The 25,231-nt window shown below is 41.2% G+C and overlaps 1 protein-coding gene across 8 annotated transcripts in view; it reads right to left on the reverse strand.

Annotated features, from left to right (window-relative positions):
* The window catches only part of ERC2 (ELKS/RAB6-interacting/CAST family member 2), a 1,046,379-nt gene that overhangs the window by 193,040 nt on the left and 828,108 nt on the right, over window positions 1-25,231 (reverse strand). For all 8 annotated transcript variants that reach the window (XR_005210796.1, XR_005210797.1, XM_037798515.1 and 5 more), the window contains one exon: window positions 5,500-5,631. Coding sequence is in view for 6 of the 8 variants with exons in the window: in XM_037798515.1 (XP_037654443.1) it covers window positions 5,500-5,631 (132 nt within the window). In the remaining 2 variants the exon portion in view is untranslated. The remainder of the gene's footprint in view (window positions 1-5,499; window positions 5,632-25,231) is intronic.

Below are 25,231 nucleotides of genomic sequence, written 5' to 3' on the forward strand. Positions count from 1 at the left end.
CAGGAATAGCTGGGGCAAGTGGATCGAGGACTGGTGAAGTGACATTTTAATTCAACTTTGGAAAATAAATCAAAATAATTAAAAATGTCCTACAACTTAATGTAAAAGGAAAAGCACAGTTGCATTCTAGAGAGTTGATGTGTTACAGCCATGCAACCCTGTTAATATATGTGGTTGCACAGATACTCCCACACTGACATCACAAAGACTTGGCACCAACGTACAGCACACTCCAGCCTGGAGGACTGCGGAGATTTGGGGCCTCATGTCGGGCCTGCTGATTTTCAGATTTATGAGTCTAGAGAATTATCAAGCCCTCTGATCCCCAATTTCCTTTTCTGAATAATGGGGATACTGCTGTCTGATATTCCTATTTCTCAAAGTTACTATGGCAACAGTTCATCAGCAAACATTTATTGAAAATGTAGTAAGCCAGACAGGTATGAAGGTGCTTTGCAATTTGTAATACAAAATAGGAATATGACAGATAAAAGTCAACCAATATTTTTAGTAACTGGTTTAATAGACATTATGTCTCTATGACCCTAGATACTACATTCCTCCTTTAGAAATAGGATTTCTATAAGTCAAATGTTAAGTTTAAATTTGGAATAGGAACTACAAGACTTAAAGGTGGTTAAAATTCCTCAAACTTCCCAACCCCCGCTAGTGAGTACTTTTATTCAAAAGAAAGGACAGGAGAATTTTCTCTTGAGCATCTCAAAGTAACCATATATTCTGGGATTTCCAGCCCCAAAATATATAGATTTTTTGCCATTTAGGCTCCTCCAAACTGGAAACAGAGTGGCAGATGCTATAATAAATGAAGGTATATTTTATGAAAATAACAAAATGGGATCCAGGTCCCTTAGGACCCAACACTCAAATCAAGACCCAGACACAAAAGTGTGTGTCCTGGCTGCCATAGAGCATCCTGAACAAGGCCTGGCATTTTCAGCTGGCTGAAGTATGGAGCTCATTCTGAGGCTATGCTTTTCTTGTCCACGGGTTGGTTCCTACCTGGGAGCTGTTGGTAGGAACTTAATAAAACCTAACTCCTCCTGGGACAATAAAAATCATATGATGCTCTGAAGAGGGAGAGCAGAAAGACTTGACATCGATAATGCTTCAAGACAGGGAAGTATGCTATTTAAAGAAAGTCAACAGATGATACTGATGGCAACAGGTACAGAAGGCATTTAGGAGAAGCTGAGTTTCCACTTGGCTTTGTAAAATCAGTCTTGGTAGCCTCACTAAGAAATACAATCACTTATTTTCCTCCAGCATGTTCCATTTATTCTTTGGCCTTCATCATTCCTCAAAACACACCAACAGCTTCTACCACGGGAAATATTTGTTGTCTGCCCTTGTGACCACTTTTTGGTTTGAGGGATTTCCTAAGCTGTTACTGGGATTTGTCTGCATGTTCTACATAGACACATTTAATGGCCATCCAGGGATGTCATAGGCTACCAGCCACTAACCATTTCTTTCTTGGGTAGGGGTCCAGGCTATTGCACAGCCACACCACTGGCTTCTTGCACCAGTTCTCCAAACCCTCCCTTACCCATGTCACACTCATTCTCAGTCTCTGAGGGGATGTGTGTTTGTGACTATTCTTGATTTCCTGGGTCATCCTTATAATGGCTCCTAGATCTACTGGGTTGTTACTGGGTGGTATAACTCATTCTCAAGTGTTATAGCTTCCAAGAAAGTATCCCAGGAAATGAATGAAAAGGGAACTTTCACTTTCTCTTTTGCAAAGTTTAGAGGGGATTTCTGATGAAAATCAGTGCTGGAAACTGGATCAGCCAGTTTTAAATAGGGCAGCCTCTTTCTTCACCTGATACTCTTTAAGTGAGAACATATTTCTCAGAACACAGATGGTACTCGGAAAGAAAAAAAAAAGTTTCCATGATCAAACAAGTCTGGGAAATGATGGATTAAATAAAATCAGAGAGGTTTCTTTTTTGTATGACGTTTAGATCCTTTGATCTGCTAATTGCACTAGTGTTCTCCAAGATCAAGTTACAATAAGCACCACTTTCCCAAACTTCTTTGCCCACCAAATCTTTGTTTCAAGATTTTCTCTCATGGGACTAAGGTTCCAAAAGGTTACTTTGGGAAAAGATAGTCTAGACTTTTAACTCTTGCATTCAGTTTCTCCGAAGTAGAATGCAAAATCATAGTGAAGGAGAGAGGGCCAGGGAATAAATGAAAAAAGAAATTGAATTCTGCAAGTCCTTGGTAATACTTAAACTGAGTTTCCCAAGGAAAAATTGAGTTTCTCTGGAAAAGTAGCAAAGTGATCGATATTTCACATTCCTTGGTTTTTGGGTGTTCTGATTTTGTAATAAAAGCTCGAGAGGCAATGCCGACATTTTGCAGCCCCTCCTCCAGGAGACATTGTTGGTCAACTCTGAGGACCACAGGAAGGTCAGGGTGGAAAGGTCCATGGGAAGGGAATAAGGAATCTGTGGACGAGACTTCTCACCTTTAAGTAAATTTGGCTGACATGGGTACATTATGGACAATTAGTTTAAATCCCATCCAAATCAACCCATTAATCATACTTTCACGAGATCACATACTGATACCAGTTTGTCACTTTCATCTAAGAAGTACCTCCACTCCACACATCTCAGCCTTAGAATTCTCTACCACTCAATCAGTACACATGTGTAAACATGTGTACAGTTACAGGTAGGGTTTGTAATCAATTTGGAAAGACTCCCTACCCTTTTGATGACTATTACATTCTGGGGCTTAGTTTTATAACAATGCATATATTGATATACGTTGTTGGTGATTATTAAATATCAAATCTCTAGTACAGGGTAGGGCAACACTGTTCTAGACTTGGGACACTTAGCCAAAAAGGGCATCCAGCCTGAGGATCTGGCCATCTTCTTCATCAGAGTCAACCTAATTGGGGTTCTTTGTTTAATTCTCCCTCTTCTCTAATTGATCTAGTACAGCAAGGGGGCCTTACAATGTTGCTGATTCCAATTTAAACCCACAGAATTATCCTTCTGGTTAAGGATATTCCACTTCTGCAGTGAATGCCATTTGCAAAGTATATTCTCAAGTCACGGGCTCATGAGCTCCTAATAAAGTCAAAAGCTACATTTTATTCACCTTATTTTAATTGACAAATCCAGGGGGGTCAGAAAAGAGCTGAACAAGATATCAGATGACCTGGATGCTTGTCATGGATCCAGACAGTAAACTCCTTGAAAACAAGGGTTATGTCTTGCCCATCGTGCTTTTCTCTGAGCCTAGCATAGTGGTCAGCACGAAATAGATTCTCGTAATATTAGCTGAATAAGCAAGTAACTCGCAGCAGGACTCCAGTCAGTCCCCCTATGCCCACTCCCTTCTTGGGGCCTAGATTTCTCATACAGAGAAAGGGATAAAGTTATCTGCTTCTATGTCTGTGGTTGCTTAGAGATGAGATGAAGGATATGAAAGTGGAAAGCCACCAGCATCCTCCCAACAGCACCAATCAGAAACATTTTTCAGATTTCTTGACTGCATGGTCTTAGCCAGATACTCACTAAGGAATGCTAAGCCTTTTGGGGAGGGCACTACCCAGGAGCAATCATTTCTGCCTATGATAGCATCCATTGTCGGTAGGCAAACATAAGTGAGTCAACAGTGTAGGCAAGAGACTCTAGTTTGTAATTACAGAATCTCTGGAAAAGTAGCAGAAGACTAGCTTTTGTAAGAAATTGTACTAATAAGGCAGGTAAATTTGATCTGGTGCCCCATTTCCAGCAGGTCAGAGTAGCATATATGACTCTGTTATGAGACAAATCAGTTTTTATCTCAGCGGGTCCCTGGGTGACCCACTTACCCAATTGGGTTCCAAATCCTTTTTTCTGTCCCAAAGGTGCTCTCTGTTCCTGTCTTTGTGGGAAAACTCAAGGCAGCCTTCTGGCATTTGTGACTCAGAGGAATAGTCAAAGTGGGGTCTGCAGGGCCCCCACCAATTAAACCTCACACCTACCCCTCATGCAAGGATGTCAAGGAGCAAAGAGCAGTGGGCCAAAGGACAGGGACCCAGAACAAGAAGGAAGGGATTTAGTGAGGAGAACGTCAGGGACACTGGGGCAGGTGAGCATGGGGAGGTGGTGGTGAGCGGTGAGGACTGAACAAATAAAGCTAAACCCAAACAAAAACACAGCCATACAAGGTAATGGCCCACAATTAATATTTCTCCCCACTTTCCAGGTCTCCAAATCAAGAGCCATTTTAATGGCTAAAAACACACACTTGGCTTCAGAAACATAGATGCTCTGCCCGAACAGCGTGGGCAGTGTTGGGGTCTCTGTGGGCAAATGCATCCTAGTATAAGGGCAGGGCCAGCCAGGCTTGTGGGCTGGGGAGCCGCATCCCACAGCTCCAGGGAGCACTTCTTATGCTGTGTTCTTTGTAGATGGCTCCCCCTGGAGTTGTGCTCCTGATAAAACATGTTGGAGATTTGGAATCTTAACTTCTAGTTTAGTATGCTATTGACATGAGGTTAAAAAGACACAGAGCCATCTTTAAGAAAAAAAGAAAAGCTTTAGGAGCATAATAAGAATCCCTCCTCCAAAAGACAATGTACCCCCTCCAAACAGGTAATTCAACAAGCCACACCCCTCACATATTCAGAAATCAATGCAAAGGCAGTCACACTTATCTAGATGATTCTAGGCCATTATTTGCTTCCCTGTTCTTCCTGAATATTATTAAGTTATACTAGGATCACAAAATATGTACATAATACAATAAAGGAAGAAAATGCCGCTAATATTGACTTTATTATTCTGCTAGTTTATGTTTCATTTCATAATTCAGAATTTCCATGACAGCGTTTTAATATAAATGCTGTAAACAGTTTTGTTTTTTTTCCTCCCCATTTGGTAGGTGAATGTGAACATCATTGAAAACCACAGGAGATGTTTTTGTCAATCCATCTTTTCATTTGTTTTACTTAGTTAAGGGAAAAGATGGAGTCCAAATCAAATAAACCAGACCTCTTGACTTCACTGCCTAAAATGCAAGCAAAACTGATTTCTCTTCATGTTGCTTTACCCCACTGTTAATTTGCATCACTAAGGAATTTGCTCGGAAAGTGCTCAGCAAACTCAAAGCTTCTCTGGTTGCCAAGCTCATGGAAACAAAGTGCTTTCTCTTCAAATTCTGAAAGAGGCATTCCAAAGTAACCTGCCGTTAGATACTGAGCCAGTGATAGACTACATATCTATGAAAGAAGAAAGGAGCAGAGGAAAGAAAATGCACAACATAAACAAGAAAAGACAAAACCTTAAAGAGGAAGGAGAAAGGAAAACATTTAGATTCCTTGAGTGATGGAAATAAATACCAAAGCTATTAGTTTCAGTTCAAAGAACGTATCACTTTATGCTGTTTATTATTTCTTCAGGATTATTTATTTTATCTTAAAATATCCAAAGGGTAAAAGGGGTCCTGGAGGTAAGCGGTGATGAAACTGACCTGGTCTGGAGAAGGCCTGTGATTGGAATGCTGCGACCTCCCAGGAGAGCGGTGGTGGTGGTGGTGGTGGTGATGGTGATGGTGATGGTCCTCATCATAGTTGTCTGCCATCAGCTTCATTCTGTTCTGGGTCTGTGCGGAACAGAAACCAGGGAAGTTTCTGTCAAGAGGTAGAACAGCCAAAGAGATGCAGGGCATTCTTACAGCACCTATGTAGCTCTCTTTGTTCTTAATCCAGAAGTTTTTCTTTTTTAGTTAAACTGAAATTTAATAAAGAAAGGACCACGCCATTAGCTTTGGCAAAAGAGGCTTTGTCACATCCTTGAAGCTGTGTGTTCCTGGATCTACATTTGTAGATGTAAATGTACTTACCCCCTGTGAATTAAAGGAGTAAAAATGGGCATATCCTAAGGTGCTTTGTTTTACCTTATCAAGCCATCACAGAGATCCAGAGTAAGTTTGCAATCACAAACTGCCAACAATCACATCCTATACTCTAGAGCAAGCCAGAGAAAGAAGCCCTGGATGAAAAGACGGCAAAGGGCTGCGTGGAGATACAGAACTACAGACACATGATAGACTCGAGACAAGGCAGTGGAATCCACTCAAAAGCTGCCATATGCAAAAATACAGATGGAGATGGTTTGTTTCTATGATGACTTTTAGGGAAAAGGCTCTCTATGGATAATATTAATTGATAGTGTTCCTTTGGGGAATTGCACAAAAGGAGCAAAGTCAGTGGAAAAGGACTGACTACTCTCATTTATATCCCGTGATGTCTGACACATGAGAAAACTGGGCATCCTATTTAAACCCCCAGGTCATAGAAATGTATTGTTACGTACAGCAAAAATGGACCAATGATGAATTGACCTATTAGGGTCAAAGAATTAGAAAAAAGCCTAAAGATCATGGAAAAATTCAGATAAAAATATCCAGCCCAGAAAGCCAGAAAATGTAAAGACTACAAGCATGGGTTTGGGGACAGAACTGCCTGTATTCAAGTCCCTGCTTCACCTTTTTACCGGTTATGTGGCCTTAAGCAACTTAACTATTTCTAAGCCTCAATTTCCTCAACTCTAAAATGGGGGCAATCATATCTATCTCCCCAGGGTTGCTAAGAGGAACAAGCAATACGATGGATTTCACGTGTCAGTTCAATCCCTGGCATATAATGAGCATACAATAAAAGTCAAATGCTGTTAGTATTATTGCTATTATTATTCGTTGGAAGAAATCTCTCCTTCTTTGTACATGCTATTTTCTCTGCCTTAGAGTCCTCCTACTCCCCTCTTCTCTCACCTCTAATTTCTACATCTAGCTAACTCCAATTTTTCTCTAAGAGCCTTTCCTTGGCCTTGCTATATCTGTCCATTTGCTGACTGACTTTGACCACAGTTGATGGCAGAGGCTGCTTTTGTCATCAGCCTCTCCCCAGAATCTAGCTCAGGGCTTTGCAGATGTAGGGATACAATACAGGTTGCTGGAATGAACGAGTGTAAAAATGAATGGGCCACGACTTTGAGGGAGGCGACCATCCTAGAGACGAGCTGCATGTTTGTTTCACCCAGGGAAGGTGCCAAGAGTAATGTACACCTCATGAGTTGCCATAACAATCCCACTGGTGGCTGGAGATGATCACGAACCATCAACACTTTAAGAGAGCCAGAAATCAGAGATTGGTGTCACCTCCAACCAGTTGGGGTTTGATTATGTAATAGAAATAATACTGTTATAATAAAGAGAATTCTGGATTGAATATAGTATATTCTTATAGCATTTTTCACAAACAACCTAAATTATCCTCAAAACATTCCCAAGAGGAATTATTACTATCTTCATTTAGCAGATGGAGAATCAAGGTATAGATTTCCGCCTCCAGAGTCTCTTTCTTGACATGGTACTTGGATATTTTCTGGGTTTTCTGATTTTCAATTTCTCAGCTTTTCTCATAGCCATGCTGCTAGCAGAAAAGGCACACAGTTAAACAGGTAGAAATGACTTTCCCATAAACTTTTTGCCTCTGCTAAGTTTTGGCAACACCTCACATCCCAGCTCTACCTGTCAGAGGATGTCTCATGATTTACTCACTTCATTTTTAAAAATGCATACAATATTTGAAAGGCCCCCGTGAGGATGTAAAAAGATGCATATATATGGATTAAAAACAATAAAAAATAGAAGGAAAGATCCACTTAAAAATTAAATAAAAATCCCAGGCAACCTTTTGACAGTTGATAGCATTTCCATCCTTCACTTGTCCACTTAAAGTGTCAAAAGACCCAGTGGACAAATTATTCCTTGTGAGAAAGAGCAGGTCAGTAGAGTTGCTACAGACAGAGAGCCGAGGTTCCCCTCAAGCAGCATGCCACTGAACATGAGATTCTGCAATTCAGTGCTCACACCTTAAATTCCAGTACTGTCAGGAGCCTGTACTTTCAAACTCATGAACTAATAAATCTGGAATTGTTTCCTCTGGTATAATTCGGAGAGGCTGAAGGGAGTTGTGAGCTCTGCTGTGGTCAAGAAGGAAGGGATTCACCCAAGAATGAATGATGGATCCTAAATGAACAAATAATAACGCTGCTATTGTAAACATCATAATGTCCTTATCCTTTGAGGAAGCTCCTGTGATTTTATGAGATCATTTTCTTACCAGTGACAAGCCTGAAGTTCCCTACCTTTGAACTGTATCCCATAAAAGAATGTACAAGCTAAACAAGATGCTTATGCAGTCCTAAATGTGTCTGCTGAAATGAGGTGTTGGAGAGTAGGCATGTCATGGGATAAAGACTGTAAATGAATGATGTCATCTTTCCAATTTGGTACTGAAATATAAATAAACCAGGTTGTTCATGTGAATACCAGATCTGGAGGAAATGTACACAAAGCAATTGTGAGCGGAAGAGGCTTCTTTTGATTAGTTTGGGCTGGAAGAGAAGAGTGTGAAACAGAGATGAAAAATGAGAGTTTGGTCTGATATAGCCTGGACCGCTTTTATTTATGTTGCTTGTAACATATCCCTGAAACTGTGACCAATTTCTTACAGGGCAGTTGCTAAGTTTTTCCTTCCATAAAAGGGCTTGACCAATCCTGCTCCCTTAATTGTCAAATTGAAAATGGAGCTTTTAATTTTTTTTAAAGTCTGTACTGCCTATTCTCATCCCCACCTAATTATATTGATTTCCTAACACACAAGGAATGATCTGAAAGGATACAAAGCCATGAATAACACTCACTAAAGGTCAACAGAAGAAAAACTGCAGAAAATTGTAACAAGGATTGGAACAACAATACTACGCATTTCAGTAACTCCACACACATTTACCAGGTGATTCCGTGTGTAACGGATCACATTCCTGAAGCCATCAGACACACGAGGTGCCCCATCATAAAGTGCTAAACAGCAAATCTTCCGGGCAGTCATAATTGACATCACGGGAAGACTAACACAGAGTTGAAGGGGGGTAACTTTCCATAGCACAGCACTTAGGAAATCATGGGCTCACTTAGCAATTCACTGAAGCCCATTTTCATTTCCTTTTCAGTGTCTACCAAACTGCTGACCTGACACTTGCACCTTTGGCTAATGGTATTATATTATTTTTCCTATATTATATCATAACTGCTGAGACAAATCTAATCATATTTCATTTTCTACTTCCTCTTTCCTCCAGGGACTTCCTTATTTCTCTAGGGCAACAGCCTCCTAACAGTTCCTTTGCCTCACTCTTGCCTCCCATTGATGGTATTTCCATGGGCTTCAGGTTCTTCCCAGGCTCCCCACTGCCCTCAGGAAAAGAGCTCCCATTCTTTGATGCAGCTCACAAGGCTTGTCTTTGGTGGTCCCTGCCCACCTCTCTAGCCTCACTTTGCACTCCCACACCAGGGGCACGCTGTTCTCTGCTTCTGTTGTGCCCGTCATCCTTTCCCGCCTCACCTGAGTTATGCCCATTAGTTGTTCTGGTCTTAGCATCAACATTATCACTTCCAGAATAGCCTTCCCTGCCCCTGCCCTAGATGAAGTGCTCTTCCACTGATTGCCCCAGAACCTGGTACCCTCCCACCCTCCATCACAGTACTTACCTCAAGGCGTGGTAAATCACTGCGTGTTTATTTGGCTTTCTCCACCACTCGGTTGCAAATGCCTTGAGGGAAGCACCAGGTCTGGGGGACTCCCCATCTAGTGCAGCATCTGGTATATCAGTAGTAATTAAATGGGTGTTGAACGAACATAAGAATGTATGACTGAATGAATGAATGAATGAGGGGACACAGGCTACTTGCAGTTAGGATGGAACATGTGGGAGGGAAAAATACACAGAGTTTAGGATGAACCAGTTGAGTTTATAAGTCTCCCTGCTGTGTATTTGTTGTTTTTGTTTGTTGCTGTTTTTTTGCTTGGGGTTGTGGAGGGCAGAACAAATACATAGTTTGGGGGTTGTTGAGGAAGCCAAATTAGTCTTCTTTCAGAAATATTCCATTCCTTAGTAAATTGGACAGACTGAAATACTCCACCACTTTCAGGTTACTGATCCCAATAAGAATAAGGGGTAGTGGGGGTGCTATTGGGTTCATTTGCTCACTAACCCCCAGCCTTTGGAAGAGCAAGGCTTATCTTGAGGCATAAATAAGTCACCTTGCTGGCTCCTCACTCTCTGTTAGCTCCAAAAGCCAACCATGGAAAGCTGAAACTTTATCCATTAACTAAAATCCCTGATGAACACCATCTGTGAAAAGGTGCCAGATATTCCATCTCTTTTGACGTTTCTGAAGGGTTTATCCAAGAAGCTCTTGAAACAAAATGAAAATCCTTGATTGACTGCTAATAGACTAAATTGTTTAATGGCAATATGTAGCTATAAAAGCATAATATTAAAACTGCCTTTAAAAATATTTTAGCAAGGTGGCAATAATGAACTGTGCTTTGATCAGCCATCTGGATCCGGTTAACAATAAAACTTTCATGAATATGGTTTAAATAAGAAAAAAAATAATAAGGTTTGTTGCCATGGGATATGGAGATAATACCATACAATAGCAATTATGCTTTTCTCGATCAGGTTTTCTTTTCTCCCTCTTTCCTGCCAATGAAATCCGAAACATTCCAAAACTCTTCTACTGGTCTTATTTCCACCAAATCAGAACAAGGTGAACTGTTCTTGTCTCTAAGTAAAAGACGGGAAACCAGACAACAACTGGCCAGCGAGAAGGGGAGGGATTTCCTGAACATCCCTTGGGCTCAAATGGCAATGAATCATAACTGAGTGAAATCTGGGTTCCAAGGCTGGGGTCACTCTTGGAAGACAAAATGAAGCAAAGCAGATAAAGATGCTATTAGGGGAATGTGCCACATTGGGAACTTTGTGAGAGTAAGGATCAATGATGGAAAGTCTTCTATTATGGGCAATGCACTGAAATTCTTTAACATTACTGAACAACTGCAAACACAAGGACAAGAAAAATTTAGTGCCAGGCTAAGCATTTGACCAGCATCCTCTTGTTTATTCTTCACTTTTGAGATAGCTATTCACATGAGCCCTCTTTGACAGATGAGGAAACTAAGCCCATGAGCACTCTTTACCCAGGTTTCTGATTCCTGGGTCCTATAGTAGCTGTTCTGCAATATGGAGGGTATCACCCCAGGCCATGCATTGGGGATGAAGCAAAGATGGACAGGACGTAAGACATTAAAAGACTAACTATAACAGCATAGAAAGAGGAACAGGAGAGAAGGGAATGGTTTACATGGATGCCCAGAGGCAGGAGAGATCCCCTCTGGCTCCATAGGTCAGATGCCCCTTGAGCTAAGATGTGAAAGTTGGCTTGGATTTGGCTACAAGGAAGAGTGGGCTGGGGAGACTCCACAGCAAACTCACACTCTAATCACCTGGAGAAGAAAAAAACAGGTCAGAGGACCTGGAATCCTGGGGTGTGCTGTATGTGTGTGCCATACGTGTGTGCATGTATGTGTATATGTTTCAGAATCCCTGAGTAAGTCCCCACCAGGATGGACTGACCTGGTTAACCACAGAGGGAAAGAGCTCACAACCATACGCTTTATTAGCTCTTCTCCCTTCCCCATCTCACTTCCCCATTCTCTCACCATGCTTCTTGGGATTACCTCTCAAATAAACTACCTGTAGCAAATCCTTTTCTTGGAGTCTGATTCCGCAGGAATCCCAGCTAAAACCACTGTGGAATGGTTAATAAGCCTGCATCCAACTTTTGTATAGAATTAATATGCCTGGGACCATGAGGCTCCTTTCCGTAGATAGCTCTTGAGTATTCTCATCATGTTGGGTGACAGACCTCTCATCTTCCTTAGGAAAGTAACACAGGCCTGACACTAATTTTTTTCTGCCAAATATTCACTCTGAGACTCTGACCAAACTGCTTCTGCACAAGCCTCAGTTCCTGTATCGATAACATGGGCAGATGAAGGAGGAATGTCGTTAACATGAACCAAACTCTACAAGAAAAGATGACAGTCTATTGTTTTATTCTTTATTGCACATTTTGTGCAGTTTTTCTTTCTTTTTTTTTTCTGATGGAATCAGGGACAGAAATTTATTCTGGTAAATTCCTTCCTGCTGCCATGTTAGGGACCTGAGAAATTCTCCAAAGGGTTATGGACAACAATTCTAGCTGGGAGCACCATCTCCCCTGTTTTGCTACCAGCCAATTCAGCAGGTGGTGGTGGTGGTGGCGATTTATGGAGAAAGAGTTTTGTGTACCCTCCTGACAACATGGGGACTGGGATCCTTAATGGTGACGGAAATAAGACTAGCACTATGAGACAGAGCCACTTGTGAACATTAGTGATATCAACCAGTGCTCACCAAGCCCTCACTGAGTGGCAAGTACTGTGCTTTGCTGACATCATCTCATTTAGTCAGTCACATCAACTCTTTGATGGAAGCTGGAGGGGGCAACGTTCAAAATTGTTAATGGCTGCTAAGGGGCAGAAACCCCCGAGAACCAAGAGTGGCCCAAATGAATATCAGCAGTGGTAGTTATTACCCACACTTTACAGATGACAAAACTGAGGCTTAGAAAGACTAAGAAACTTACCCAAGATCCCACAACAGATAGATTTGGGTCTCTGACTGCAGAACCTCCTATATAACCACTGTGTCCTGCTGCTCAGATCTGTAAGGACTGGCCCTTTCACTGATTCCAATGAGAGCTTTAAAAAAAAGCAGCTCACCTTTAATTTTAAAGTTTTCTGGGAAAACTATGATGAACTTGGAAAACTTGATGAAACTCAGACACTGATTTTTTTTTAATTGGAGAAGTTGTGGGTTTTCAGAAAAATCATTCATAAAATATACCTATTATCACCTTGTATCAATTTGGTACATGTGTTATAATTGATGAAGGCACATTTTTATCATCATACTATTAACAGTAGTCCATGGTTTAATTCCGGGATCACTGTTTGTGTTGTATAGGTCCATGGATTTTTTTAAAAAAAATTTATTCTATAACATATGTACAACCTAAAATTTTCCCTTTTAGCTATATTCAAACACATAATTCAGTGCTGCCAATTGTGCTCACAGTGCTGTGCTATCATCACCCCCATCCATTAACACTGTCTAATCTTGACGAGCCTCAAAGGAGACCACATTACTGGCCGACCAAAACATAAATTTGAATGTCATTATCCACAACCCATACTAACTTGTAATGCTTCCACCAGCAAGACAGTTTTGAATCTAGGCTAACACATTAGTAACTGCAGACGACCCAGGCATTTCTATATCCTGAGCATCAGTGGTGGTGCTGGGGTGTGGGGGAGAGGGGTTGGTCCTAGAAGTTTCAACCAGAAAGTTACTTAGTTAAGCACAGGTCTGTTTAATTAAGTAGTGGGCAGCACATGCTATACTTAGCTTTTAAACACTTGTAAAGCCCTCTTCACTCATTTATCTTACTTGTCACTGACAAGCTCTTCAAGGACTGTAACAGTATGCAGAGCATGAAGAGCCGGGGTAAACAACACATATTTTATGTGGACTCTAAACTGTTTCAACTCAGAGAGTTAATAGAGGGTCTCTGAAAAAACCCCAGACTCCCCTACCAAACTATGGAAGCATCCTGTGGATGGTCTATTATGAGTTTCTTTAAGAAAACTTTCTTCAAGCGAACATCAAAAGCGAATTCCAGGTTTGTAATCACACACACACACACACACACACACACACACACATACACACACACACACGAAAAGAGGGAGGGAGGAAGAGAAACCGGGAAGAGAAAAAAAACAAGGAAGGAAGGAGGGGAACGAGGGAGAGAAAGGGGAGAAAAAGGAGGAAAGAAAGAAGAGAACGCTATTTGCTGGAGTATGGATTTGGACTCTAAAATTGTGCTGGCAAGGGAAATCAAGGTCCTCATTCAATTCATACATTCAACAAATACTCATTTTCAGTGGCCTCAGAAGAACTGGCATCACCAAAATTATCTACCCAACTAATGAATGAAAACAACCTCAGGGCATGGCCTAAAAGAAATTAGACTGGAAACTGACAGGGTGAATTCCTATTCGAAGGAGAACTTGTAGAGGTTGAGTAGCCCAACAGCAACTTAGGAAGGGCTTAAGAGAATCTTACAAACGAAGGGCTAGGAAGAGAAGTGCTCACTGTTGGAGAAGTGCATGAGGAGTCACGGGGAGTAAGTGGGCTTTAGAAAAAAATACTTTTGGATTTACTTTAAAATGTATTATAAAAAAACATAATCACACATCAAACAGAGGATTCCTAGAAACTAAATCGTAGGTTGAGGCTAAAGTGAATTGATTTAAAGAAACATTTTAAGTGATTAATGGCACGGGGCCATGGCCATGGAAAACATTGTGGAGATGTCCTCAGAATGACTGCAGCTTGAGACACTGTCATCAGAAGGAAAGGGCAAAGCAATTAAGGGTGGACTGGGTTGCCGATGGCTGAGACTAGAATTCAGCCCCAGAGAGAACGAATGCATCTCAGAGAACTGTCTGAGGACGGAAGGACATTGTCTGACAGGGACTCTGACCTTGGTGCAGAAATGATGGCAAACGGACTCGGGGCCTGTTCCCAGTTCTGAAGTCGAGTGGAAGGGCATAGACCCAAGACCTCTCCTGCACCTCGCTCCCCTCGAAACAAAACAAAGGACAACAAAAGGGGGAGAGAGGAGAGGGTGTGAGAAATACAGAACATGTGGCAGGATTGCTGGTCAGGGCTGAGCACAAATGGAACCCCAGGGAGAGGGGCGGTGAGCGGCGGGGAGCGGCTTGGCAGGGGAAGGGAGCTGGCAGCCGGGAACATGAGAGGACCCAGGGAGAGGCGGCCAGGGCCTTGGACGGAGAACACATCCCTTTCCCCAGCTGGTCTCACCAAACAACTGGAGAAAATGTAAACACCCTCATTAGTAGTTTTCTAATCAGTTGAAAAACAAAGTGAAAGAGAGAAATGGCAGTGAAGTGTCCCAAATACCAAATCTATGAAACATTCCCTCCAGCAATAATCTGGCTGTTTGCTGTGCTGTCCTCCCTTGCTGTTTGGATTTCAATACCCTTGACAGCTTTATATGGGATGTTCTGAACATACTCTAATCAGGACCAGTTTGATTCTACATGGAAGGGGATTCTGGGTCACATATTCCACTCAGAATAGATGGCCTCCATGATCCCTTCAGAGACATAACACAGGGTCGTCCATCCTGGGATCCTCACATGCTCCTCCATGTTGAGGTCCTTCCAGTACATATAACCGCCACCTCTTCTCCAAAAACTGACCCCCAAAGAAGAGCAAAGTGGAACTTCTCCGGGTCTGTGGATTGGATAAAAATCCAGTTTCCAGAAAAGATAAAATTATGTTCTAATTTTATCTGGAAATGTCCAGTGTGTTGAATCATACTGTTTATTTTCTCCCCCACAAGAATTAGAATAAATTCATCCAATGGGTACATTTTGAAAAAACAATTTTATTTAGTCATCGACTTAAAGTAAATCCAAAAAACCCAGTTTTCAATGAAACTGCAGTCAAAACAGCATAACTACAAAATATCCAAAAGTACTTAAAGTTGACTCCAAACAAAAACAGACATTACAGCACATAACTACTGTTTCTTCATAGCACTAGAAGGAAGCATGTAAATGGAAATTCAAAGACTATAGGATTTTGGATGCTATCTCAAATCTCTCCTCTACAAATGAGTACCTGCCAGGAGAATCCAGATTCATACAATGTTGGTGCTGGGTACACCTTAAACCAATAAATCCACGTTCACTATTTTACAGAAGGGAAGACCAAAGCTCCACGACATTGAAGGTTCGTCACTGACACACCCAGGACAAAGCTTCAGATTTCTTGCCTGCTGGCCCTGAGCCCCCTCCCCTGCCCTGGTCACATTCCCATTTGGTCTGTAGTGTAGACAAGTCCATGGAGCCCACCACCCGAAACACCACAGGCCCACCCCGGTGCCTTTAGCTTCACCTTCCAAAGCACTATGGTACTAATTTCCATTCTTGCAGTCTGAATAGCACCAAACAACTAACCATTTTGGTCTCGATGCCTACAGATACGTTAAGGAATTTTACATTTTCTTAGACATATATGCCTTAGTTCTTTAACAGAACTGATTTAGTTTTATAATTTTCTTCATTTTTTTGGTAATTTCTGTAAGTTTTTTTATTAGAAAAATCATACATGCCAATTATCAAAGATCAAATAGTACAAAAGTATTTATAAAAAGAAAAGTAATTTTCTCCCTCCCTCTGCCCCATTGCCCACTCCCACTCTTAAGGACTTTTTGTCAACCTTTGCAGAAACTGTATACGCATCATGCAGGCATAGACATACATACCCTTTAAAAATAACATGTCCAATATGTCTTGGCCAAGTTTCCATGTCAGGAACATGTAGAGTTATCTCATTTTTAATGGGTATATAGTATTCCATTCTATGGAGGTAACTATTTACCAGGATGCTATCGATACACTAGAGTAGGACCCCAGGCAGGCAGGGATCTTCATTCATTTTTTTCAAAGACACATCCAAAGTATCTAACCCACTGCCTGGAATAAAATAGACACACAATAAATGTTTGCTGAATGAAAGACTGATTGACATTTAGGTCATTCCCAGTTTTTCACTATTGCTAACAACGCTTCATTGAATATATTTGCAAAGGAACCTTTGTTCTCAACAAAGATGGATGCCTGAACATATAATAACTGTTCCTATAATGTTCTAGGGAGAAAGATTCAGGAAAGATCCCTAGAATAGAGAACACATATTTTTAACTTTGAAAGATATCACCGAATTGCCTTTCAAAAACATTGTGCAGTATACAGTCTGTGCCTCTTTCCCTCCGCTGTGCTGACATGAAGTTTCTTCAAATCTTTGCATCTTCTCCAGTCTCAAAGGTGAAAAATTGCATCTGGTTCATATTTATCTAGTTATAATTTGAGGCTGAGCATCTTTTCATTCATTTTTGGCCATCTCTAGTACATTATCTGTGAGCCTCATTTTCATATCCTTTTTTTTAACAATTTTTTTTTATTAGAGAAGTTGTAGGTTTACAGAAAATCATGTCTTTTGTCCACCTTTCTTTTGGAATATATGGGGATATTTTTCTTACAAATTAGTGAGAGAGCTGCTTTCAGTAAGAGAAGGTGGGGAGAAGGCATGTCCGAGCAGGCCAGGTGGGGAAAGGGAACATATAGGCAGGGATTTGAGGATGCTGGGGAACCCCAGTAAAGACTGGCTGGGCAGGGAACAGCCACACTGTGGAGAGCTACCAGCGGGTCAAGGTCATGTCATCAATGGGTGGAAGATGACCAATGGCCATCCTATTGTTCTGGAATGAGCATAACAAGAACTAAAGTTAAACCCTGAAGGAAAGCAAAGAAAACAAACTTGGGCTCAGAAAACCTTGGAGTTAGAAATGGGTGTAAACATTGTCTAGTCCAACATATACGAGCTTTGTTCACTCAATACTCACCAGTTGTGACCTATGTCATGAAAAATTTGTTCATAAAGTTAAAGTATGGATGTTATTGGATACACTCTCTTGAATACAGTAGCATCAAGCAGCATGTGAAATGTTCACTTGAGCAGGATGGATGGGTGAAGTATTAGCTAGGCAGTGTGCTGGGATGGAAAGAAAGCTGGATCCCTTCCCTTTTGCCACATACCAAGCAGGTGGTGGTTATGGTGGACCACTAAAAGGAGTTATAGCATTGCAATCAATGAGGTGCTTTACTTCCCTGTAAAAGACTTTTGGAGTTTTCTAAGCCTGGGTCACCCATGGGAGAGAGCTGGACATGTAAATGTCATGCATCATGCATGTATTGGTGGAAAGAATCTAATAATACTTTCTTCCCCAAATAGAATTCCCCTGGCAGATGGTGATCCAGCCCTCACTCATGAACAATAGAGATGGGAAACTCAATATAAAGCAACGTACTACATAGTTTAAATGGGGATACATACAACACACACACAGATACCCACACATTTTTAGTTTTTTGTTTTTGTTTTGGCAGCAGTTTCAGTCCACTTCTCCTAATTCTGCCTTTTTTGGGGAGGCCCCAGTCTTCAGATATTTTCATAGAGATATGCTCCCATCTCTAGATGCTCTAGCCTATCCCTTTTCCTCATATCTAGTCACTTTCCATTCCTCTTAGTCCCTCCCAGTAAACCATCACATGTGGGGTCTTTACAAGGTGTCAGGATTCCTTTTCAAGAATAATGCCCTGAATAGAGACTGAATCCAAGTCATCACATGTTTTCTTACCAGTGCTAAAGGCTATTGCACTGATTTTTTTTAGCATCTGCTGTGCAATGATGACTAATATTCACATTTTCAGTTGATTAAGCTCATATCCTAGGTGCCAGTCCCCTGCCAGTCACACACACACACACCAGAATTTTAATTCCAAGTATAAATTTCATTCTTTTCCTTATTGAATGTTAGCTTTAGATGTATCTTAACTAAATTTGATATCTGATTATGACTACCATTGTTTTAGCTAGCCTCTCTAGCTTTGAGCTATCCCACTTTCAAAAAGTGTGTTTTTAAAGGTTGTATATAATTAGTTCCATGTTCACAGTGGAGGAGCAGAACAAGGACAGAGCCCGGCCTTTCTGCCACCTCCTTACAGGGAACGGGTCTCCCTATGCAGGTTGGTAAATCCATCCAGCTGGCCTACTGTTCAGTCTATTTCTCCATCTGGAGGAAAAAAAGAAAGTGTGAGTGTGTTGTGGCCAATGTCTCGCTGAAATCCTGGCAATCTATGGTTATGCCATTACTTTCATCTGCCTATTAACCTTATAAAAAATAATATGTTCAGCATTATTTAATCTCATGCAAGATATTATGGATTTTAGTGACTGCTGATCTTATTTCAAGTTTTATAAATCATCTATTTAATAACCTATACTGGAATCTGGGAAAGGATCAATGTCAGACCTATAGTATTTCAAACACAGGACATTTGTCTTCTAGGCACTTAGATGGTAAAGTTCCGGAGGCAGATAAAATTCAAAAGAGCCTAAGAAAATGGAAAGTTAATTTTCCTAATGTTTGGGTGCTTTTATCCACTGTTGGCAGCATTGTAAACTGGTATAAATTTTCTCCAGGGCAATTTGGCACTATGTATTAAAATTCAAAGTTTGTACGCCCTGGGGTCCAACAGTCTTCTCCTGAAGAAAAGTCTGGATAGGTACAGAGGGATGAGAATAAAAGGACATTCACTGGGATGTTGACCATTAATAGCAATTACTGGAAAGTCAACAAAATGTCCATCCATCAAGACTTCATTTAATAAATTATTGAAAATGTGTTATTCATGTAATGGAATAATCAGAAGCCACTAAGAAGAGTGATGTGTATTTATGTTCATCAGAAGGAAAGAGGATCACAACATACAGTTAAATGGAAAGAAAAGCAGACTGAAAAACCAAATGTTCATATAAAATAATAAATATATATCCATACATAAACATATTTGTGGGTTTGTATATGTATGTGTAAATGCATATGTATACATATATACAAATATGTGAGAAAGGTCAGGAAAGATGTACACGATATATTGGTAGTGATTATTGCAGAATGCTTGGATTTCAGGGAATTTACTGTCTCTTTTACTCCTTTCAAATTCCTTTCTAAATTACTTGAATATTCCATAAATGAGGGGAAATGGTAAACAAGACAATAGCAAGGATTTCTCTGCTCCACATACAAAAATGCCGATATATAATTATTTCTTGTATATTAGGAGGAAATGGCATCAGGATAATTTTAGTTCAAGGGAAAAAATGCCTGAGACTTACAAGTCTGACTGTGCGACCCTCAGAGTCCTTCTGTCTTTTACTTTAGTGAACTTCGACAGTCCGGGGTTAAGTGGAGCCCCATGACTTGCCAACTACCAACTCTCCTCCTTTCAGCCTGAACATTTCAGTTTCTAGTTTCTCTTAACAACCAGCACCACCAATGTCCCTATAGCTTTGCAAAAGAACATAGCAACTTCCTCCAGGAGAGTTCAGTTAACAAACCCAGCCCCTTTCAAACACTGAAGAATGCATGTACTTTACAACCATGATGAAAGACATGGCTGCAGCTCTGCACAAACAGCTGGATGGAAAAGGAAAGGTTCCCAAGTCCCTGTCAAGGCTCTGAATCAATGCACTGGTGCCAAATTCAAATCCTCCCCCAGGAGCCCCTGGGACCTCAGCTGGATCAGGTCACTGTCCATCTGAGTTTCGCATCAGGGGCCAAAGATTGGGAGTATCTCTTTGCTGGGTCTTTTCAAGTTGAGAGACTTAATAGTACAGCTCCAAGTTCAGGAAATATCTTGTAATGATACAGCATTACAGTAATGTATAGGCCAAAGTCATGCAAAAAAAATTTGTCTCATTCCCACACACTGAACTTGATAATTATATAGGAGCTTGGACATTAAGGACCCAGACATAAAGGAGTGGATTAAAAAGCATAATTACGCCTCAGAAACAGCATGTGCCTGGGGACATTTCAGTCCAGGTTCAACAAAAAGAGCATCCAAAATCAAATGGTAGGCTGCTTTTATTTATTTATTTTTGCTCTCTACCATTTTGGGAAATAACTCATTAAAAGAATAATGTTCCATAATGATTATTTAGGAACAGACATGAGTTGGAAACTGGTAGCAAAATAAATCCTGGAATCTTAAGGTTAATGGCCCAAGGATATCTCAGACCCTGATGCTTTGTAGAAGACTTTATTTGAGATTTGTGCCATGGAGGAAAGACTTCAAATTTCCATGTCTCATAAGCCTCATAATTGAAGGAAGCTGTTATTTTGTCCTTGAGGTGGTGGTGGTGGTGCGTGTATGTGTGTGTGTGTGTGTGTGTGTGTGTGTGTGTGTGCGCAATAATGAAAGCCCCACATCCTGACAAACTGCTGCTAAGCATGCAGAAAACAAGGACATGCACTAGGACGTGCTGAACCTCCCCAACCCCAGGCCAAGTTCTCATGGGCAGAAATGACCCAGCAATCCAATTCAGGAGCCATTTTATCACCAACTCAAAAAGCTTGTTTCAAGCTTGCTTTGCGTTGACAGTTTTCATATCACACTCTTGCTTAAGAATACATAGTGCCTTCCCCCCACCCCCTTGCCTTGTGCATCAGATAGAAATCATTCAGTCCCTGGGCAAGGCCCACCTCTCCTTTTCCTCCTTAACAACCCACCTCCTCCCAGCTTCCTCGATAGGAACTGTCCCCAAAGACGGGCTGTGTCTAATCCCATGCACACACAAATTCATCTCCACCCTGCCGCATCCCTGGCTGGGAATGAACCTGCCCTCCAAAACCCAGTCCTTCAGCCTCTATGACGGATGGGTTCAAAACATAACACATTAAGAAAACAAAAAAATTATAACTGGAAGTGTCCTGCAGAGCCTAGAGCTTGAGAGGAAGGCTGGGTTAAGTGGTCAGAGTTAAGCCTCTTACTACTGGTGACCAAGTCAACATCTCATTCTGTGAAAAGAGTGCCAGCAGGCTGCTACGGATATCGAGGGAGGTGGTCTACCCAGGCACCTGAGGTCCGTTTGTGGCTTAAATGTCTTAAAGAAGGCTCAGAACCCTCTTTGTGTTCAATAAGCGCTGTTGACCAACCCACTCTCTTACCATTTTCATTGTGCAACTAAGCCGACGAAGAAGTGCCTGGGCAGGCTGATCTCCACTCCCGTCCTCACTCCTCTTACATGGTCCTGTACCAGACCCAGCTGCACTTTTTCTGGTCACAATTTCAGTCAAAAGCCATCCTAAATCTTGCCATTTATTTTATATTTATGGAATCTGAATTTGCAAGGCCATCTATATACAGAGAGCAAGATTTTGGAGGCCCAGGGATTCCCACCTTTGGGGGTTGTTAACTTGGTCATTAGCTCTTTGCCTCCAAAATATTGATCTGTCACCCAGATCCATCAGTTTTTGGGTGTCCCTCCGCTGAGACCTACGTGTGCAGGCCTGAAGGTTGGCCTGGAGTTGGTATTTGGCCCAGGTGGGGTGGAAGTTTGCCAGGCAATGTCAAAAGAGGCCAGTTTAAGCACTGCTGCTGCAGGTAATAAAATTATTTTAAACATTAAGAAACACGTAAATTGCTTTTGAGGATTTTGCCTTGAGAGAGTCAGAAACAATCCAGAGAATCAGAAGTTAAAATAATAATAGTACCATTTTTGCAAGTTTCCTTCTACTTCTCTCTCTAATTTGCAACCTTCCTTCTTTATTAGTCTATGAGGCACAGCATTAGGCCTTTTGGAATTTCCAAGCTGGAAATCACTAAACGCTTAGGAAAGAGTCCATGTTGCTCCCTAGCTCTTCTCAGGGTCAGTGTTTCTCCCTAGCTCTTCTCAGCATGCCTCTGCTGAGGAATAATCAGGAAAAGCGTCATTCTTCCTTTCTGTCAAGTTTTCTCATTTCTTACTCAGGGATGCAGAAAATCTCTCTGCTTCTTTAAGGACCTGGAAAGCTCTCATGCTGTAGAGATCCTGGTGTCTTGGGGATTGAAAACCAGTATGAACATACACTAACTCTGCCCATGAACAAGGATGTGGCTTCTATTTGATTTGCTCTAGAAGTTCTTTTTTTGTGATTTGCACCTCACCAGTGTAAAAGATCTAAGAAACATCCTAACAGCCTGGTAAACAGTTAAGAGAATATGGAATTCAAATGGAGACAAGCTTCTACTTTCCCAGGTCCCACGACTTTTCTTTGCATTCTCTGAGTATGACTGAAAACAAAATATAATAATAAACAGACAAATAAATGAATAAGCAATCAAATAAATAGAAGGTAGACCCAAGATTTAATTTTAGACAATTCAAGGTAAGGAGAATAATCTCTTGCAAATCAAATAACAGATTGTGCAAAGGGTAGGGGAAGATGTTTTGCTGTTTCTTTGATCCCTATCTTGATTCCCAGAGTTCAACTGAACATTCCAAAAGTAATTTGGCTTTCGTGCACAGTGCACAGGGACTAATATTGTTCAACAGAATTTCATAAGGAGATATGGGGATAATTTTAGGTTCTGCTTGCAGCATAAGGTGAAAATTAGGTACAGCTAAGAGGACAGAATCTGGCTTTTCCACATGACAAAGACTTCTGACAAAGCACCCCAGAGATGAAAACTCGCCTACCCTATTGCCACTAAGAATTTATGGTAGATTTGCCCAAGAAGGTTTTTGTTCATTAAAATATGCACAATAGATCTTATAAAACAAACCTGTAATTATGAACAGAACAACAATCCCATTTATTTTGAAGCTGACATACCATTCGATTCAATAACACCAAAGCCTGATTGGAATTGTCAACTTAACAAGATTTGAATCTGCCAAAAGTGATTACTGAGCATGCATGATACTCACTAAGCTATGTGAGATGCTTTTAAAAGAATAAAGACCAGGAAAATACCTTTCGACCCATGGAATTTAAAATAGTCAACAATGTTTTTCAACCTAAAACTGTTTGGTGACAAGGAGGAAGAACCTACTATCAACTATATTTTTTGGACCAAATTCCAGAAATGGAAATTAAAAGACAAGATGTGCTCAAGATCATGTCTATGTGGGTGACCTGGTAAAGAAATGCGGAATGCCTGGCACCTAGTGAGCACCTCGTTCCTTCTGCTCTGGAGGAAGTAAGTACCAAGGGTCAAAAGGATGCCCCGAGAAATCCTGTCTCCACCTGCATCCTCCCAGATTCTCCTATGCTCAGTGGAATTATTATTAAACTAAAGCATCACATATCACTCTAAAAATTTCCTCAGAGAGAAATCTTAGCTTTCTTCTATTTCCCTAGCTCTCTTGGTCTTGGTCAGACCATTAATATTTGTTATATAGCATGTTTTTTAAGTGGGAAGATATTTCAAAAATCAAATATCCTGGTTTGTTTCAAAGGATATGTTCTCAGCTAAAGCCTGATGCTTTCTTCCTGTGGGGCTGAGCCACAGTTGGCCACGATTCACCAAAGTTTCCACCAGCTAACAATAAAAAATTATGTCCCATTCTAAAGAAACAAAAGAAAAATTATAGTAAAGTTGTGCATTTCCTTTCCAGTCCCCAAAGACAATCCAAAGAACTGGCTTCAACATGCCAAATTAAGCCATGAGAATTTATCCATCTCTAATAAGGATTAGCAAATGTTACAACACTGTGCATGGCTTTCTATAATTTATATTCCAAATTCTAAGGCGCTGGGTTCAGCGGGGTCTTCATTCCAGCCCCGACAGACGAGGATATGCAAAGCAGTTATGCCATGTCCCCTTGAGAATTGGTTTTGCTTGCTCTGAACCCTGATTTTCTAGATTTAAGCTGCTCTCTATCGTGTAGAAGACCAGCAGGAGGATTCCTCATGCAACGAGGGAAGGTTTCTTTATATAGGAACAGTACCTCGGAAGGAGTATATTGAGCTTTGAGAACCAATTCTCTAGGGGAGAGGATGCCCTTTCTTCCCGTAAGCCCAAGATAACTGTTCTGGACATAGAAAACCTGGTGATGGACCCTGCTTTGCCTCTAGTCAAAGCTGGTTGACCACCTGCAACTTGGAAAACTTTGGAAATGATTCCGAGTTACATGTTTGGAGTGAGGAAGATTAAGTCTTCTAAACTGCGGGCTAGCCAGCACTGGTTGGGTCTGCTCCATTCCATTTCTCATCCATACTTGCCAAAAGCACAAAGAGACAACTGGGACATCTGCTCACAGAAAATGCTATTAAGATAAATCAGCAATACTTCAAGTGTCTTTGGTTCATAAAAAATAATCCCCTGGAGATGCCTCTCCCCCTCTCCAAAGTATCAGCTTTTTGTTTCCCCGCCTCATCAAGGATTGCATCACTAGGAAAGCTCAGACTCTCCTCGGAAGCTCAACTTCATCTCAAGAGTCCTCAGGAGGCCCCGGAGGCCCTGGACATGCAAGACTGGGGCTGAGAGAGCTGGACACCCCTTCCCTGGAGGGAACATGTCTGAACCCACACTGAACCGGGTTATTTCAAGTTAACATTTGTTTCTCTGCACTTTGATTTTTCTTCAAGGATACAACAAAGAATGGTTCCCAGAAAAGCAGAAGAGGGAGGACCTATTTATGAAGTTTGTCACTTGAGTTCTTTTTTTCTCGGTCAGAGGGAACAAGTCACGTGGAGAGGGATTCGTGCTGAGAGATTGTGATCAGACACAGTTTGGGATCAACATCCCTCAAAGTAG

The sequence above is a fragment of the Choloepus didactylus genome, chromosome 1 (genome assembly GCF_015220235.1).
Source record: "Choloepus didactylus isolate mChoDid1 chromosome 1, mChoDid1.pri, whole genome shotgun sequence".
NCBI classification, from domain to species: domain Eukaryota; kingdom Metazoa; phylum Chordata; class Mammalia; order Pilosa; family Megalonychidae; genus Choloepus; species Choloepus didactylus.